Below are 16,217 nucleotides of genomic sequence, written 5' to 3'. Positions count from 1 at the left end.
TCTCTCTTCCTTAATTCCAAATTATGTTTCTAAAATGAATCCAGCTGGTTGCATGTGTTCACAGTTAATTTGTCAATTTTCATTGTTGTATGATATCAAATTTCATGAAAATACCATAAATTTTTAAATCAATTCATCATTAATGGACATTTGGGTAGTTTCCACATCGGGGCTATTGCTGAATAATGCTGCAGTGAACTCTTGTACCTGTACCCTGATCATGTGAGCTAGCATTTCTGTAGGGTTTTTCCAGCAGAGGAAGTGCTGGGTCATACGACAATACCATTTTCAAAGTAGTGAATCAGTTAATGCTTCCACAAGGAGGGTGGGAGAATTCCCATTAGTCCCCATCCTGGCTAACATTTGTTATTGTCAGAGTTTCGAACTTTTGGCAAAATCTGGTGGATTCATGGAGTTATCTTACTGTAGTTTTATTTTTACATTTCCCTGTGTTTGAGAGTTAATTTTTAACTAAACTGAAATCTGGTCTTTGAAACTTGTGGAGTTTTATGTCTCTTTTAGACACTCTGAAATTGAAATGGCACTTCAAAAACCACAGGTAAATAAGTTTTAGACACAAAAGTTAAAATATCAAGGAGCTTCCTGACTACCCTTATGAAACAAATTCTGAAATGCAACTCAATCTCATTCATGGAACCTTGGTATAGCTAGATTCTGGTTCTATCTATATTTCAAAGCATACGTTACTTCCTACAACATTCTTCAGATGATGGTCCTTGTTAGAACCCAGTAATAATCCAATCCCATTTATCTACTTTGGATAAAGTCCCAGAAGAATGAGAAAGAAGCCCTCAGTGAATTCAGCCCCCCTTTTCCTCATTCTCAACTGTGAGCCACACGAGGTTGAGAAGGCTGGAAAAGTGACACCCAAGAGGTGGCCCATCCTTGCCCCATGCCAGCCAGCACTCAGACCCCATCACGTCCCCATTTTCTTCAAGGAACCTATTCCTTCTTGGACTGTTTTTATATTCCTTATGTTAGATTTCATGGGGGAAATGGAGGAGAGCACACGTATCACTTGATGTGCCTAAAACCACTGCAGATGTTCACATCAGGCATCATGTCCTCCCCAAAATGCCTTCTCTCAGGGCTGCTGCTGGTGACCCTTCTCCACCCTTTTCCCACATTTAACCCAGAAGCCCTATATCCTAAGCAGTTCACAAAAGCCCTTCTATGCCCTCCACAGAAGGCAGTGTAGTTTGGTTATCTCTCTACCATGTCTTTTGGGGTTTTATCCCTCACCCCTTTACAGTTTATAAAAATATCCCTTTTAGCCACATAGCATGCTTCCCTGAGATAGTTCTGATAAACATGCTTCTCTCCTGCCCATTCTTACATCATCATCCATATTTCATCCAGATCTCCCCCAATTTACCGCATAGCCTCATCCTCCCACACCCTGCCAGAACACGGGAAGTGACACCACATGACTTTGACCATGGGTATAATGCCCAGAAGGCAAGTGAGAAAGTGAGGATGATCTGATGCCAGCGCTGAGTTGGCTCCCACTACAATTGGGTGGGCCTGGAACAGAACCTGCAAGGCTGACCTAGGATGCCAGTGACTCCCTGCCTTCCCCTAAGCCTCAGGTTCCCAACCCTGGAGTACTGCAGTGCTGGCGGGGAGCCCCTGCTGCCCCAGGAGCAAGAGAAGTGGAGAAGACAGACAGGCGTCCAGCTCAGTGAGGTCTATGGACAGTCAGAAACGGTAGGTGGACAGGTCCTTTCTGGGCTGGACCAGCTTTGGCAGGCATCAAGCTTGGCAGATGAGCTGACTGTGGGCTCCAGAGTCCCAGGTGAATGTGCCCAGAGTCAATTTCCAGAAGGACATCGCACAGCTCCTCAACTCATTGAGGAGCCAATAATGCTGAAAATGATCGAACTACTGGACAAAAGTGTAAGAAGGGGTCTGAGGGCATTTTGCCACTGGCCCTGTGATCATTAGCTCAGGGGAGCTCAGACTGCTGATGGGATAGGAGGGTTTCCACAGCAAACCTGGCCACTGCCAGCAAGGCCTGCCCACTCCACCATTCCTTCCTAGGATGGCAGCCACAGATGCATCCTGGGAAGGGTCTCCAGATGTTCACTTCTGGATATATAGCATGGAGGGGGCAAGACTTGTTGTATGCATCATACACACTGTGACCCCAGAGAGGGTCCTTGAGCTGCCAGGTAGGCATGGCATTTAGAATATAATGCATGTCTCAGACCTCAAGATGGCATCAGTGACTGGGTGGTATTGCTGACTTTGAACACGTTCTCAGTCCATTTGCAATGTGGGACAGAGCCGCTTCCACCCCCACCCCACTCTCCCTCCAGTGAACAGAGGACTCTGACCCATCTCAGGCCCTTTAGTCCCTGTTCATTTGCTTGCCTGACAATTTATTTTGAAAAAAAAAAAAGTCAACAAATAAGTCCATTGGTCTTCTTGCAGGTCTGAGAAATGTTGAGATTCAGGTCCTGTCCTTAAATGACTCAGAGTTTCTATTTGGGCAAGACCAGAACTGGGCACTCTACCCAACACCCCAGTCCCTTCAGTCGGCTACTTGCAGCAACAGAATACTCAGTCCCTTATATGCAGGAGGGGCTTTATTTCTCAATGCACTTTTCACTCATCTGTGCAACATTTTTCAAGAACCTCCAGCATGAGTAGTGCAGTGATAGGGGGGGAAAGGGCCCCCAGGAGCTCAGGTCTGCATTCAAGTCTCAGCTATGCCAATGACAGGCTTCAAATCCTGAGGCATGTCATTCAGCCTTCCTAAGTCTTGGCTTCTCCATCCCTAAAATGGGCTATTACAGGTGATCTTGCTGGGTTGTGGTAGGTAAATGAGTGGAAGGGAGGAAAGCTTTGGCCGCAGTGCCAGCTCATAGAACGTGCTTGCGTTGTACTTACTGTTGTAAGTAGGTAGGAATTGTGTTAGATGCTGAGAGTACAGGGTGAGTGGGGCCATGTCTGTACTCAGGAGGTCCACTATTTACCAAGTGGGAAAAGACAGGCAAAAATAATAATAGTGCCCTCTAAGCTGCATAGAAATATGAAGAAATAGCCCACAGCAAGAGACTCTTCCAACTAACTTCTTTTGGGGCCTGAGTAACAGTTAATAATAGTCATTTACTGAACAGTCAGCATGTGCCAGGCACTGCACTAAGTTGTTCTCACATTCACAAGCACTCACACAGTTTCATAATCATCCCCTCCTACAGAGGAGGAAATCAAGGGGGATTAACTGGCCCACAGCTAGTGAGTGGGGGATTCAAGAATCAACTCCTAGGCTGTCTGGCTTGAAGACTCTTAACAAGAGAAAGAATGACACATAAGAGAACCACAAAGAAGGAATGAAGTTCCTCAGAAGGCAAGTTGGCACAGTGCTAGCAGAAGGAATGGCAAGAAAGAGCTGATCCTCAATGCAGGTGGAGTGGATTCCCAGCCCTGTTCACAGCCCCAAGTAATGTGTGTGGACACTTGGCCTTCTGCTGGCAAATGGGCCCATGCCTGGCATTGCCCAGTTCCTGGGGTTACCCTTCTGCAGGACTGTGAGCTCCTGAGGACTCCACATCTAGAATGAGCCCAGCCCACTTGGGGGTGGCAGACATCTGCTCATTAGACTCAGGTCTAAGCACATAGCCTGGAACCCAGCCATCCTCATGTCCCCCTGAGGGCCGCTGGTGATCCTCAATGCAGGTGGAGTGGATTCCCAGCCCTGTTCACAGCCCCAAGTAATGTGTGTGGACACTTGGCCTTCTGCTGGCAAATGGGCCCATGCCTGGCATTGCCCAGTTCCTGGGGTTACCCTTCTGCAGGACTGTGAGCTCCTGAGGACCCCACATCTAGAATGAGCCCAGCCCACTTGGGGGTGGCAGACATCTGCTCATTAGACTCAGGTCTAAGCACATAGCCTGGAACCCAGCCATCCTCATGTCCCCATGAGGGCCGCTGGTGTTCCATCCTGTGACCAGGGGGAGGCTGTGTACTATTCCTGCTGCTCTGTGATCAGCCTGCCCACTCCAGCCTCTTCTTTTGTTAACAGGGAATAACTTGTGGCATTTACAGGGGCATGAAGATCAAGCCAGGTTCCATGGGGAAGGCCATCCCACCCTTCGACATGCAGGTTTGGTCTTAATGGCATTGGCAAAGAGTAGACAATGCTTGGCTGGTGTTGTGAAGTTGTGTGACACCAGATGGCAGATCCAGTCATGCTCCTCTGCCCTGGCTGTCTGCCTCCTCCCTCCCTCTTTTTCCTTCCAATGTCCTATGCAGGTTGGAATTGACACCTGCAGTGCCATAGGGACCACACATGGGGCAGTGGAACAGAGGGTCTGGGGTCAGCACTTGCAGCTGTCACCAAGTCTGGGCTTTCAGGGTTTTTATGTTTTGTGTTTTTTTTTGAAGATTTATTTATTTTATTTCTCTCGCCTACCTCCCACCTCAGTTGTCTGTTCTCTGTGTCTATTTGCTGCGTGTTTTTCTTTGTCCGTTTCTGTTGTTGTCAGCGGCACGGGAATCTTTTGTCTCTTTTTGTTGCGTCATCTTGTTGTGTCAGCTCTCCGTGTGTGTGGCGCCATTCCTGGGCAGGCTGCACTCTCTTTCGCGCTGGGTGGCTCTACTTAGGGGGCGCACTCCTTGTGCGTGGGGCTCCCCTACGTGGGGGACACCCTGCGTGGCAGGGCACTCCTTGTGCACATCAGCACAGTGCATGGGCCAGCTCCACATGCATCAAGGAGGCCCGGAGTTTGAACCTTGGACCCCCCATGTGGTAGACAGATGACCTAACCTCTGGGCTAAGTCCACTTCCCTCAGTTTTTCTTGATCAGTGTTTTATGACTTGAAGAAACATTTGCAATGTCAATATGTCCATGAAACAATTAGACTCATGATTTGAATGTCACTATTTGCTGACTTTCAATGACATTTGATAGTTTGAATATCTTTTCTGATGGGCGTCCTCCACCACTCCCCCAATCCCATTGCCCCACTGAGGCCACATGAATGAGGGAGGGGATGGCTGGGTGATGAGAAGGGGATGGGGGAGCCCTGTGGGATGAGGCAGGAGGTTACGGGGAGGCCCTGCAGGGTGGGACTCACAGGCTTTTTCTCCAGATCATTGATGACAAGGGCAACATCCTGCCACCCTACACTGAAGGAAACATCGGCATCAGGATCAAGCCCATCAGGCCCATAGGTCTTTTCTTGGGCTACGAGGTAAGGGCACCCCATCCCCACCTTCCACCCCAGATCCCTCCAGAGAGCTGTGGGGGTGGTGAGGGGTGGACACAACTCCATCCCATGATTTCTTCATTGCTCCACCTCAGGGAAGCTGTTCTGATGGCCCCATCCCTACCAAAAGCTTATCGTGCATTCCCACATCCCTTCCTGCTCTAACCCATCTGGTGCTAACAAGCCAGCTAATGGGGAGAAAGACTGGCTTCAGCCCACCAGACTTCAGTACCAAGGAATTCCTGTGGTTTCAAAGTCAAGCAGGTTGGGTTCCAGTACAAACCATCTCACTTAGCAACCACAGGGTGTGGACCAATCACTAACCTCACTGATCCTCCAGGGGGCATTATCCTCACTTCACAGAGGAAGAACCTGCAGCATGGAAGCATTGGGAGATTTCCCCATATCATATAAATGGCAGTTCCAGCATAGGACTCAAATCCATGTCTTTTGGGTCCAAAGCCCTCACTCTTTAATTTGGGGGAGAAACCCAGGGATTACAGAAAACTGTGACAGGCTCTAAAGAAACCTCCTGAAACTTTTCATCAAAACAAACCCTAGCCTTCCCGGGGTCATACTAGCCCTAAAGGGGAAAGTCTTCACTTCTAAGAATGAGCATGGAAGGGTGATCAGACCTTGAAAGCCATTCCCTTTCTCCAAATCATGGTCACTGGTGCACCATTTTTGAGCAGATGTCTGCTCCTGATGTCACTGTCAACACAGCCTCAAGAGGGCACTGCTTATCTTGTGACACTATTGCCCAAAGCAAACATGCAGGTTCTAGCCTTCATTTTTCAGGAGCACAAATTTAAGCTTGAGTTAAAGGGAAAATAAATACAGGGAAACGTGTACAGGACCAGTGATACTGAACCCTGACTGCACAGTGACAATATCTGAGGAGCTTAAAAAATAACAATAATGAAGGAAACTTCATAGATGCTTGGGTCCAACTCCAGAGATTCTGGTGAAATTGAACTGGGACAGTGCAGAGCAATGGTATACTTTTAAAGCACTCACTTGAGTGCCTTTGTCAACTCTGATCACCTCTATGAGGGAGATGAGATACATTTCTTTCCAGGAAGCATCTGTGGGCTGAGGCTCCACCTCTGGGAAATCCAGGCTCTGAGAGAAAGAGGCAGATGTTTAAGGCCATTGTCCAGGTTCCCCTCTGATGCCCTACCTGCCATGCTTGGCATGGAGAAAGTTCGTCCAGGGGACCAATGGTATCAAAACACAGTCCACTGAACTATTCAGCAGTTCCAGGGGTACATCAGGGTGCATTGCTGGACACCTGGTGTGATGTTTCCTAAATTTCAGTCATTCACGTCCACCTCCACTATTTTTATTCTCAATCCATAGCAATCCATATTATTATTTACTTCAGTTTTCTCATTAGATCATCTATTTCACTTGAAAACACTTGGAAAAAAAATGAAGTTTACCTGATGACCCTACATGGGAAGCAGTATCACTTGACAAAAATCCAAGTCATATATTACCATAAGAATGATACAAACAAAACATTTTTCTTAAATTCTAGTTAAATCTTTTCCTGCCAAACTCTCTTATCCTGAAGCCTACCCTCCTCCTAGGGAAAGAAAGGGAGAGGAGCAAGGCTTTCAGAGATGTTAAAGACATGTTAGGGCCAAACCAAGACTCTCCTCAATATAACCAGAAGAATTGGAAGAGAATTCCAAAAGGAATGTGAATCAAAGTTGTTAAAAATTTTTTTCATGTACCTCTTAAATAATGTCATGTTTTGCCCAAGGGTGAAGACAAGAAATAGCTTCATAGTCATGTGCATAGAAATTGGAGGGAGCTTTACTCCAAATTCCAACCCTTGCTTTGACCAGCTGAGTGACTTTGAGCAAGTTACTGTGCCTCTCTGAGCATGTTTCCTTTTCTTTAAAATAGTCTATAAAAATACCTATTTATTCATTGTAATAGCCCCCAAATGGAAACAGCCCAGCTGCCCATCAATAGGTGATTGATTAAACAAACTGTGTATGTGCATTTAGGTATGTTTTGCAACCTGAATGAAACTCCAGAGAATCATGCTGAATAAAAAGTGGCCAATCACAAATCTTGGATAATTCCATTTATATAACATTCTTGAAATGACACCATTATAGAAAAGGAGAAAGGATTACTTATTGTCAGGGGCTAGGGAAAGGGGCAGATGGTGGAGCAATAGAGAAGAAGGGAATAATGGATGTGGTTACAAAAGAACAATGCCAGAGATGCTTGTGATGGTGGAACTGGTCTGGATCTTGGCTGTGGTGGGGGAAACAGGATATGCATGTGATAAAATTGTGTGGGACTAAATACACACACACACACGAGCACAAGTAAGAGGGCATATCTGAATAACTGGTGGACTGTATCCATGCCACTGTGTTGTGATATTGAACTATAGTTTTGCAAGATGTTTCCATGGGAGGAAATAAGGTAAAAGTACATGGGCTCTCAGTGTAGTTTCCTATAACTACATGTAAATCTACAGTTATCTCAAAATTTAAAATTTTACTTTTTAAAAAATGCCAGCCTCACCCCTAAATAAAACCAAAGACTCTGTATACTTTTAGGAGCATTTTTTTAGTAGACTAAATTTAATAGTACAATTATTTTTAAAATATACTTTCATCAATTGTAACAAAGGTAAGGTGTCACTAATAGGGTGTCAGTTCTCTAGACTTCTGCAAAGTGTCACTAATAGGGTGTTATATGGGGATCCTGTACGTCATGCATGATGGTTCTGCAAACTCACAACTTCTCTAATAGAAAGAAAAGGCCAGTATCATAGCATTTCCATAAAAATCAAATGAGACAGTGTTTGGAGAAGAAAATTCATTCAGTAAATGTTTATTGAAACCACTCACATGCCAGGCACTGTGTGGGTGCTGAGATTAGAGCAGTGGATAAAATAAGCAGGGTTCCTGTTCTCTTGAATATATTAGTGATATGCCATGTACAAGTGAGTTATTTTTTCAATGATCATGACAATTGGCTTTATAACCTGCATTGAGTGCTACCTGGGAAGAAAACAGACTCAGAGCAATTACAAAACTTGCCTGAGTACCAGAAAGAGCTAGAGGCAGGACAGGAGACCAGATCTGAGCCCCAAGGCCAGGCTCGTCATCTCTACACTGACTGCCTTCAGCAGGGGTGCTCTTATATTTGCAGGGTGACCCCAAGAAGACAGCTGAAGTGGAGTGTGGGGACTTTTACAATACTGGGGACAGAGCAACTATAGATGCAGAGGGCTACTTCTGGTTCCTGGGGAGGAGTGATGACATCATCAATGCCTCCGGGTAGGTTTGGCGATCCCAGGGCCAGCAGGTGCTGCTCCCACCTGCCTGATGGGATATCACCTGCCAAGTTATGCCTCCAGGACTGATGAGGGGACCCTCAGCCTAATTCCATGCAGAGAAGCACGTAAGGGGGCCCTGGCCCAGGGGGCCTCTTTTTGTGCACCTCCCCCAACCCGTGTCCAGACCCAGGGGTTCTGGAAAGAGCCAAACTCATAATAAGACATCAGGAAATTTAAGGGGTGGGTATGGGAAAGGAGGTTGCTCTTGGATCTCCATTGGTTGGGGAGCTTATTTTATCTTGTGCTCCTCAAATAGGGTGCAAGATGTCACAACAGAAACAAAATAATAGCTAACAATTATGGAGTACCTACTAGATAAAGTCTGTGTATCTATTAACTCACTTAACACATCCTCAATATTATGAGAAAGATGCTATCATTTCCCTCATTTTGCAGATAAGGAAACTGAGTCATAGAGCCATAAAAATTTTTGCTTGGTCTCAAGAGAATACAGGGCAAAGCCTAGACTTGAATGGAGGTAGTCTGACTCCAGGATTACATTTTTTTAAAGGCTCTTTCTGTGCAACACTTTCTCCTGGAAATTGAATTTTTAAAATTTTCTATAATAAACGCTGATATAGTGGGGAATCGGATGCAGAATTTGCTCAAATGTTTTAGATGAAGCGTGAGGCTTCCAAGGAATTTCATGCTGGTGGAAGCTGCTTGAGACAAGCCCAGGGCTTTGAGAGGACAAAGCATTGGAGGCGGGGATGGCAGGAGCTCTGGGAGCCATCGAGCCTTGGTATTTCCTAGCATAGAGGGTCTTGGTCTTCCATCTCAGGCCCGTGATGGGAAGTTACAGGTCTCTGGCAGATGTGACCCCCCAGAGAACAAGATTTGAGGCCCAATCCACCCCAACTCTGGCTCTGCCTCAGAACCCGTGAAGGAAAGAACAATTGATCTTCAGGTTCCGCATCGGGCCGGCAGAAGTGGAGGACGCCCTGGCAGAGCATCCAGCAGTGGCCGAGTCAGCCGTCGTCAGCAGCCCGGACCCCATTAGGGGGGAGGTGAGCAAGAGGACAGGGAGGCCACCGTGACCCAGAGCAGGGAAACGTCCAGCCTAGGCCCTGGAGGGGAGGGAAGGCAAAATGAGTGTGTGCACTTACACGGCGTGGGCAGCAGGGCGCACTGTGGCCTCACCTGTCACCCTGAAATGCTTTTGATTAACATGATGACAGTTAATATTTAATGAGCACTTACTATGCCTCAACACATTTAACCCTCACCACAACCAAATGAAATAAGGACTCTTTTCCTACCCTTTTTAAAAAAATTAGCTGGTGAACAATCCAATTTTAAAAATATATACCATTTTTATAGTATGGGCATAGATGAATACAGACATTAAGTAGTTGCCCAGAACACACAGCTAATAAGTGCAGGGGCCAGAAAGGAAATCTAAGCAATCTGACTGTGGAGCATGCATGTATTGATCAACAAGTATTTATTGAGCACCAATTATATATAAGACCCTTATAATAATAAGCAACAACATGTATCAGACATCCACCAGGTTCCAGACACAAAACCATACATACAGTAATAGTAAGAATGATGGTGGTATAATCATGAGAGGAATAAAATTAAATTGAAACTAATCAGACATTTTACATGCATAATTTCATGGAATCTTTTACAGAAACTCTGTGAGAGAAGAAATTTTATTGTGCCCATTTCACTGAGAAGGAACTGAGGTTAAGACAGTTTAAGTACAGACTCCAAAACAATAGCTTTCAAACAAGGTGACATCTCTGCTTACAATGTGGTCCATATGTTAGGATATACAGTTTTCTAAATTTTTTAGTTATCTTATTGTTTCAGAGTCTGTACATCAGTTTCAGTAAATATGATATGAATAAGTTAAAAGATTATCGCTGTGGAAGGGAAAAGGTTTTACGGTGGATATGTGGGAGTATTGTATATTGTATATATGAATTACTGTGATCTAAGACTCTTGTGAAGAGAAGCTCAATAATTAGGAAAAAAGAAAAGAAAAAGATAGGATGTAGAAATTTTTCCAAATCAATATGTACTCTAGATCTAACCTTTAAACTCATCGCTATATTCCATTTTACTAGTAAGAGAACCTGACATTATATTGGGATTCACTTTACAGGAAGTTTTGGATCACAGAGTGGTTCAACAATGGCAGCGGAGGAATACTGGTATGGGATGTTATTGACAGGCTATATATGGTTGACAGGGATTTATACAGGGCATATGTCCAGGGTGCATGGTAATGTTTGGATATACTCATAGTGGAAACAATTAAAAACAACAGCTGGGGGGGTACTGGGTTACTGGCCGGGGGTGCTCTGTCATGGTCCCTAGGGGAGCCGCGGCAGTCCCCCAGGTGCAACGGTAAGAACCAGGAAGGAATGAGGGTCCAATAGTGGGCTCCTGATACTAATGACTATGCTTGTGAGCCTATATGCCTGCAATAAGAATAAGGCCTAGAGCAGCATTGTGCCTGGGAGTTTCCTCCTGACAGCCTTCATGTTACTCAAATGTGGCCACTCTCGAAGCCAAACTCAGCATGTAGATGCAGTGCATTCCCCCCAGCGTGGGACATGACACCTGCGGGTGAGCCTCCCTGGCACCGAGGGACACTACCAAATACCAGTTGAAGATGCAACTAGAAAATGACCTTGAATTAAAGGTCCAACGCAGATCAGCAGAATATCCCTGTCTACATATAATAACATGACTTTAAAATGCTGTTTGACCTCATGTAAGGGGGAAATGGAAAGGAGAAATGAGTTTATATGGCTACGAGTCTCTAAAAAAGAGTCTGGAGGTTGTCAGAAGGATTGTCCTTATGTACACCTGAGCAGAGTCTCAGAGACAGATAAAGTAGATACAATCCCAGGTATTGGTTCTTTTGAGGGCTAAAGAGACCCACGGGTTCTATGGTCATGGCAGATGGGGTTCACTGCCAGGTCAGATGGCCCTTCTTTGGAGCTGGTGTTTCTGCGTGATAGAACTGGACTTAGATGGGATCTCTTTTCATAAGACTTTCATGCTACTTTACTGGAATTGTAGTTGCTGTTGGGGTTTAAGATATATTTAGGGGATTTGAATCTCTGGACTGACAATATGATAGCCACACCCTGAACCTCAACAGACTTCAAATCCTACACTCTGATTTACTGGACTTACCCCACTCAGCTAACATGGAGTTGAAGAATGTCAACCACCACACCATGGAGCCTAGAGTGCCTACAACTGAAAGCAGGAGGAGTGCATCCAGTATCCATGTGGAATCTAAGCCCCCTCTTGACATAGATGTGCAATGGACACAACCAATCCAATGTCCACAGAGAAAATGTGGCATTGGTGTGGGAAGGGTGGCCATGGTGGCTGCTGGGTGTGGGGAATGGGAGGAAGAGATGAGATGGGGAGGCGTTTTCGGGACGTGGAGTTGTCCTGGGTGGTGCTTCATGGACAACTACAGTACATTGTATATCCCCCCAGGGCCCACTGGATGGAACGTGGGAGAGTGTGGGCTATGATGTGGACCATTGACTATGGGGTGCAGCGATGCCCAGAGATTTACTTACCAGGTGCAATGGATGTGTCATGATGATGGGAGAGAGTGTTGCTGTGGAGGGAGTGGGGGGTGGGGTCGGTGGGGTTGAATGGGACTTCATATTTTTTGAATGTAATATTTTTTAAAAAATGAATAAAAAAATCAATTTTGAAAAAAAAAAAAAGACAGTTTAAGTAACTTTGCAAGGCATGGAATGGAAATTGGATTTGAAGCTAGTCCTGCCCTTTTCCAAAGCCACCATGCCCTTAGCCACTTTATGGCTCAGCATCAACTTGTTGCTCCATTCATTCAATAACATTTACTTTTTCTTAACTATATAAATTATTGACCCTCACCCTGAGCCTCCGCCCCTGTCCTGCAGGTGGTGAAGGCGTTTATTGTCCTGGCCCCACCGTTCCTGTCTCATGACCAGGACAAGCTCACCAAGGAGCTGCAACAACACGTGAAGTCAGTAACAGCCCCGTACAAGTACCCCAGGAAGGTGAGCTGGGCAGGTGGATCAGGTCTGACCCAGGCTTGGCTCCCACAAGTCTGTTAGGGCTTCTGGGCAGAAGGCTAGAGAACCAACAGCTTTAGCCTTTTCTGTGGCAGAAGAGGCAACTCAGCTTCACAGGGGTGGGGGAGCAGACTTCGATAGAAACTTTATCCTGTGTCAGACACGCAAAAGGAATCTATTGCTGGCAAGTTAACCTCAAGGAAGAAATCAGACAAGCACCCAAAGTTATTCATCCAAGAAAGTTATTGATAGTCTTGCAAATTTTGAAAAAGAAATCAAATTCAGTAGCTTCAAAACTTTTAAAAACATGATTAGTAGTAAGAAAGGTGTTTTATATAACAATCCTGGACAGATATAACATGCATACATGTATAAACATACATATATAGACACACAAACAGACAAAAATTAACAAAATCATATCCTTAAAACATGCGATATATTCTGATAGTTTTATCCTATTTTAATTTTTAAATGGTGATTGCAATCTACAAAGTTAAGTTTATAAGCCACTAATGCACCATGGTCTGAACTTTGAAAACCACTGATCTAAATGTCCAATGATAGAGAGTTGATTTAAATCATTCATGAAATTGCATATTAACCTTTTAAAAATGTTGATGCAGATCTTAATTTTTGACATAAAAAATCTCTATAATATATTATGAAAAGAGCAGAATATGAAATATTATACATAGTATGCTCCTCTTTAAAAAAAAAAGCTTGAAAGGATACATATGACAAAATGGTAGCATTTCCTTCTTTGCTGCATTGTCTAAATGCCTATTATACACCTATTGGACTCACATTTACTGAACACTTATATGCCCCAACACAGTCAACTCTCATCAAAACCAATGAGCTAAGGACTCTTGTCATACCCTTTTTATAGATGAGGAAACCAATGTGTAAAGAGGTTAAGTAACCTCTTATTGTGTAGCTATCAGGCCAACACTTAAGGAGCACTTACAATGTGTGCCAAGCCCTGTCCTCAGTTCTCTGCATGCACTGTTATTTCATGTAATCCTGACCACAACTTGAGATGGTGTAACTATCCCACTTTACAGACAGGAATCTGAGGCTCAGACACTCAAAGTAAATTGCCTGAGATTGCAAGTCATAAAAGGCAGAGAGGGAGCTCAAATCCAGGTGTGTCTGGCAACCAAGTTCATGCTTTTAATGCTAGGCAATGCTGCCTCATAGAGATGAGACTAGAAGATGTGTACCAGTTAGGATGGGCTGGGTTATGTGGCAGGTAACAAGCAGCCTTGAAGGCTTACAGGTGTATAACACTGGAGACATATTTCTTGCTCATGCACATGTCCACCATAGCTCTCCGGGGACCTCTTCTCCACATCCCCTCATCCTGGGACCAGGATAAAGGAGCAGCCCCCATGTAGGTACCTGCTGGGTGCTATGGCAGATGGAGAGAAAGGGCCCCCATCGCATGGATCTGAACTCTTCTGCCTAGAGGTGCCATGTCATTGGCCAAAGCAAGCCACGTGGCTATGACCAATGTCCGAGAGTCAGGAGAACCCAGATCACATTAAGGCCAGCACAGGATGTCAGCCTCACTGAGGGTTTGTGCAGGGTGAAGGAGGGAAGTGGGAAATTGTCAGGGAATGATAGCCAGGCTAAGCCACAGTGGCTTTGCTCTATCTTCACCCAGGTGGAGTTTGTCCCAGAGCTGCCCAAAACTGTCACTGGCAAGATTAAACGGAGTGAACTTCAGAGAAAGGAGTTTGGTCAGATGCAATCAACAACAAGACCATAAATTCAGACCTCCCACGTGGACAAAGCCCTGACTGCCTCAGTATCCCCACTGTGATGATGGGGCCAACGGTTTTGACAGAGTTAACTGGGTTGGGTGGGAATCAGGAGCACCAAGATCCCAACTATTTTTGCTTATTTAAGCTAAGTGCAGTCACTGTCCCTCCTCCAAGTCCTCTGTCCCTTTGAATTGCCCAAGTGAGCACCGGGCTTGGGTGGGGGGTAATAAAATATGAACATCAGCATCAACAGTGCCCCTGTGTTGTGAGTTCCCTCTGTGTCTCAACCTGAGCAGAGCACTTTCCAGAACTTTCCTCCCTAATTCTCCCCAACCTCTGATCTCAGATAAGCCGAGGACCATATTCCAATGTTTCCCTCAGCCCCATAGTGACCCTGCATACCCTTTCGATGGCCAAATACCCCAAGGCCCAATAGGGATGTCCCAGCCCCTGCTCGGCTCTGCCTGTGTCCTGTGGGTGAGACCAGAACAGTGTCACTGGGAGCCCAGGGCTCCCCAGCCCTGTCCAAGGGTGCCCCCCACTCATCCCTAGTAAGAGCCTCGACACCCTGCCTTGCATCCCACCCTGGGGAAGCCCATCCAGTCATTCCTTCAGAGGGACTCAGGACTTGCCCAGCCCTGTCCTGGGGCACAGAATCCTCCCCAGAAACCTCCTCCCACCCACTAACACCCTCTCCAGCTCTGGGAGCTCTCCCAACCCTCATGGCCCAGGACTGAAGGTGTGACCACCTGGAGGACATCTGCTGTGGAGAGCAGCAGGGGCAGCAGGGGTCCAGCCCCTCCAGGGTGGCAGAAGGATGTCTGGTCCCCTGCTCTCACCCACCACTGGGTGCTCATGGAGAGGTGCCCTGCACAGCCGCCCACTACTGGGGTGCACAGGAACACCCAGGGAAATATACAGAAGCAATGAGCACCAAGACACACCTGGGCACACAATCACCTCCAGACGCACCTGGGCACAAAGGTTTGGAGCCCACGGATACACACCTAGACCATGCAGCAGGAGGGCAGAGACACCCTGAGGGAAACACACACACACACACACACAGGTACACACACACACAGGTACACACACATGCTCAGGGCTCCAGAAATGGCCCCAGAAGGAAGACTCAGACACAGTGGGCACACACACACACACACACACACACACACACAGGAATACCCAAAGGGGAAAATTCACATACAAAGATACAAAACACAGGCACTCCAGTAGGAGCAAACACAGACACACATGCACACAGAGATAGGTACAGACACACATATGCACAACTGACACACATTCACTGGCAACATGCAGACACAAACACACCCAGAGACACCTAAGCATAACCATATGGGAAAACACACTCAATCAATACCCTCCCAAACACAGAATCTCACACACAGATACAACTCAGACACACAGAAATGCAGGCAGATTACACAACCAAAATGTAGAGAGTCATGCCCAGGGACACACATACACACTCAGATTCATACACCTGGAGTGACACTCACACACCCAACCCCCCAGGGCCCACGGGATGCCCGGGCAGCCCTGGAACCCACCAAATTGAGTTATTACTCTAATAAACTTTATTTCAAAAGTTTTGCATTTTTTTTTAGGATGTCAGTTTGAAGACAATTTCTGATATCTTTCTGGGAACTTAAATAGAGTCCTAAATAAAAAAAAAAGAAAGAAAAAGTTGACTGGTTGTTGCAGAATGAGAAACAGGAAAGTGTAGGACAAAACCTGAAAGGACGTGGAAATGGTAGAAGGCTGGTAGAAATGAAC

At 45.8% G+C, this 16,217-nt stretch overlaps 1 protein-coding gene across 5 annotated transcripts in view; it reads left to right on the top strand.

The window, feature by feature from the left end:
- LOC101415550 (acyl-coenzyme A synthetase ACSM1, mitochondrial-like) overlaps positions 1–14,670 on the top strand; it is a 43,251-nt gene extending 28,581 nt beyond the window's left edge. For 3 of the 5 annotated variants that reach the window (XM_058286350.2, XM_058286346.2, XM_058286347.2), the window contains exons 8-14: positions 1,605–1,728; positions 4,049–4,129; positions 5,119–5,220; positions 8,419–8,546; positions 9,513–9,612; positions 12,517–12,636; positions 14,321–14,670. In XM_058286350.2, coding sequence (XP_058142333.1) covers positions 1,605–1,728; positions 4,049–4,129; positions 5,119–5,220; positions 8,419–8,546; positions 9,513–9,612; positions 12,517–12,636; positions 14,321–14,425 — 760 coding nt within the window. In that variant the 3' untranslated portion in view covers positions 14,426–14,670. The other 2 variants (XM_058286348.2, XM_058286349.2) reach the window with 2 other exon arrangements.
- Positions 14,671–16,217: the final 1,547 nt, after the last annotated feature.

The sequence above is a fragment of the Dasypus novemcinctus genome, chromosome 23, assembly GCF_030445035.2.
Source record: "Dasypus novemcinctus isolate mDasNov1 chromosome 23, mDasNov1.1.hap2, whole genome shotgun sequence".
NCBI classification, from domain to species: domain Eukaryota; kingdom Metazoa; phylum Chordata; class Mammalia; order Cingulata; family Dasypodidae; genus Dasypus; species Dasypus novemcinctus.
The sequence above is the reverse complement of the archived record's forward strand: the minus strand, read 5'-3'. Positions and strand labels throughout refer to the sequence as shown.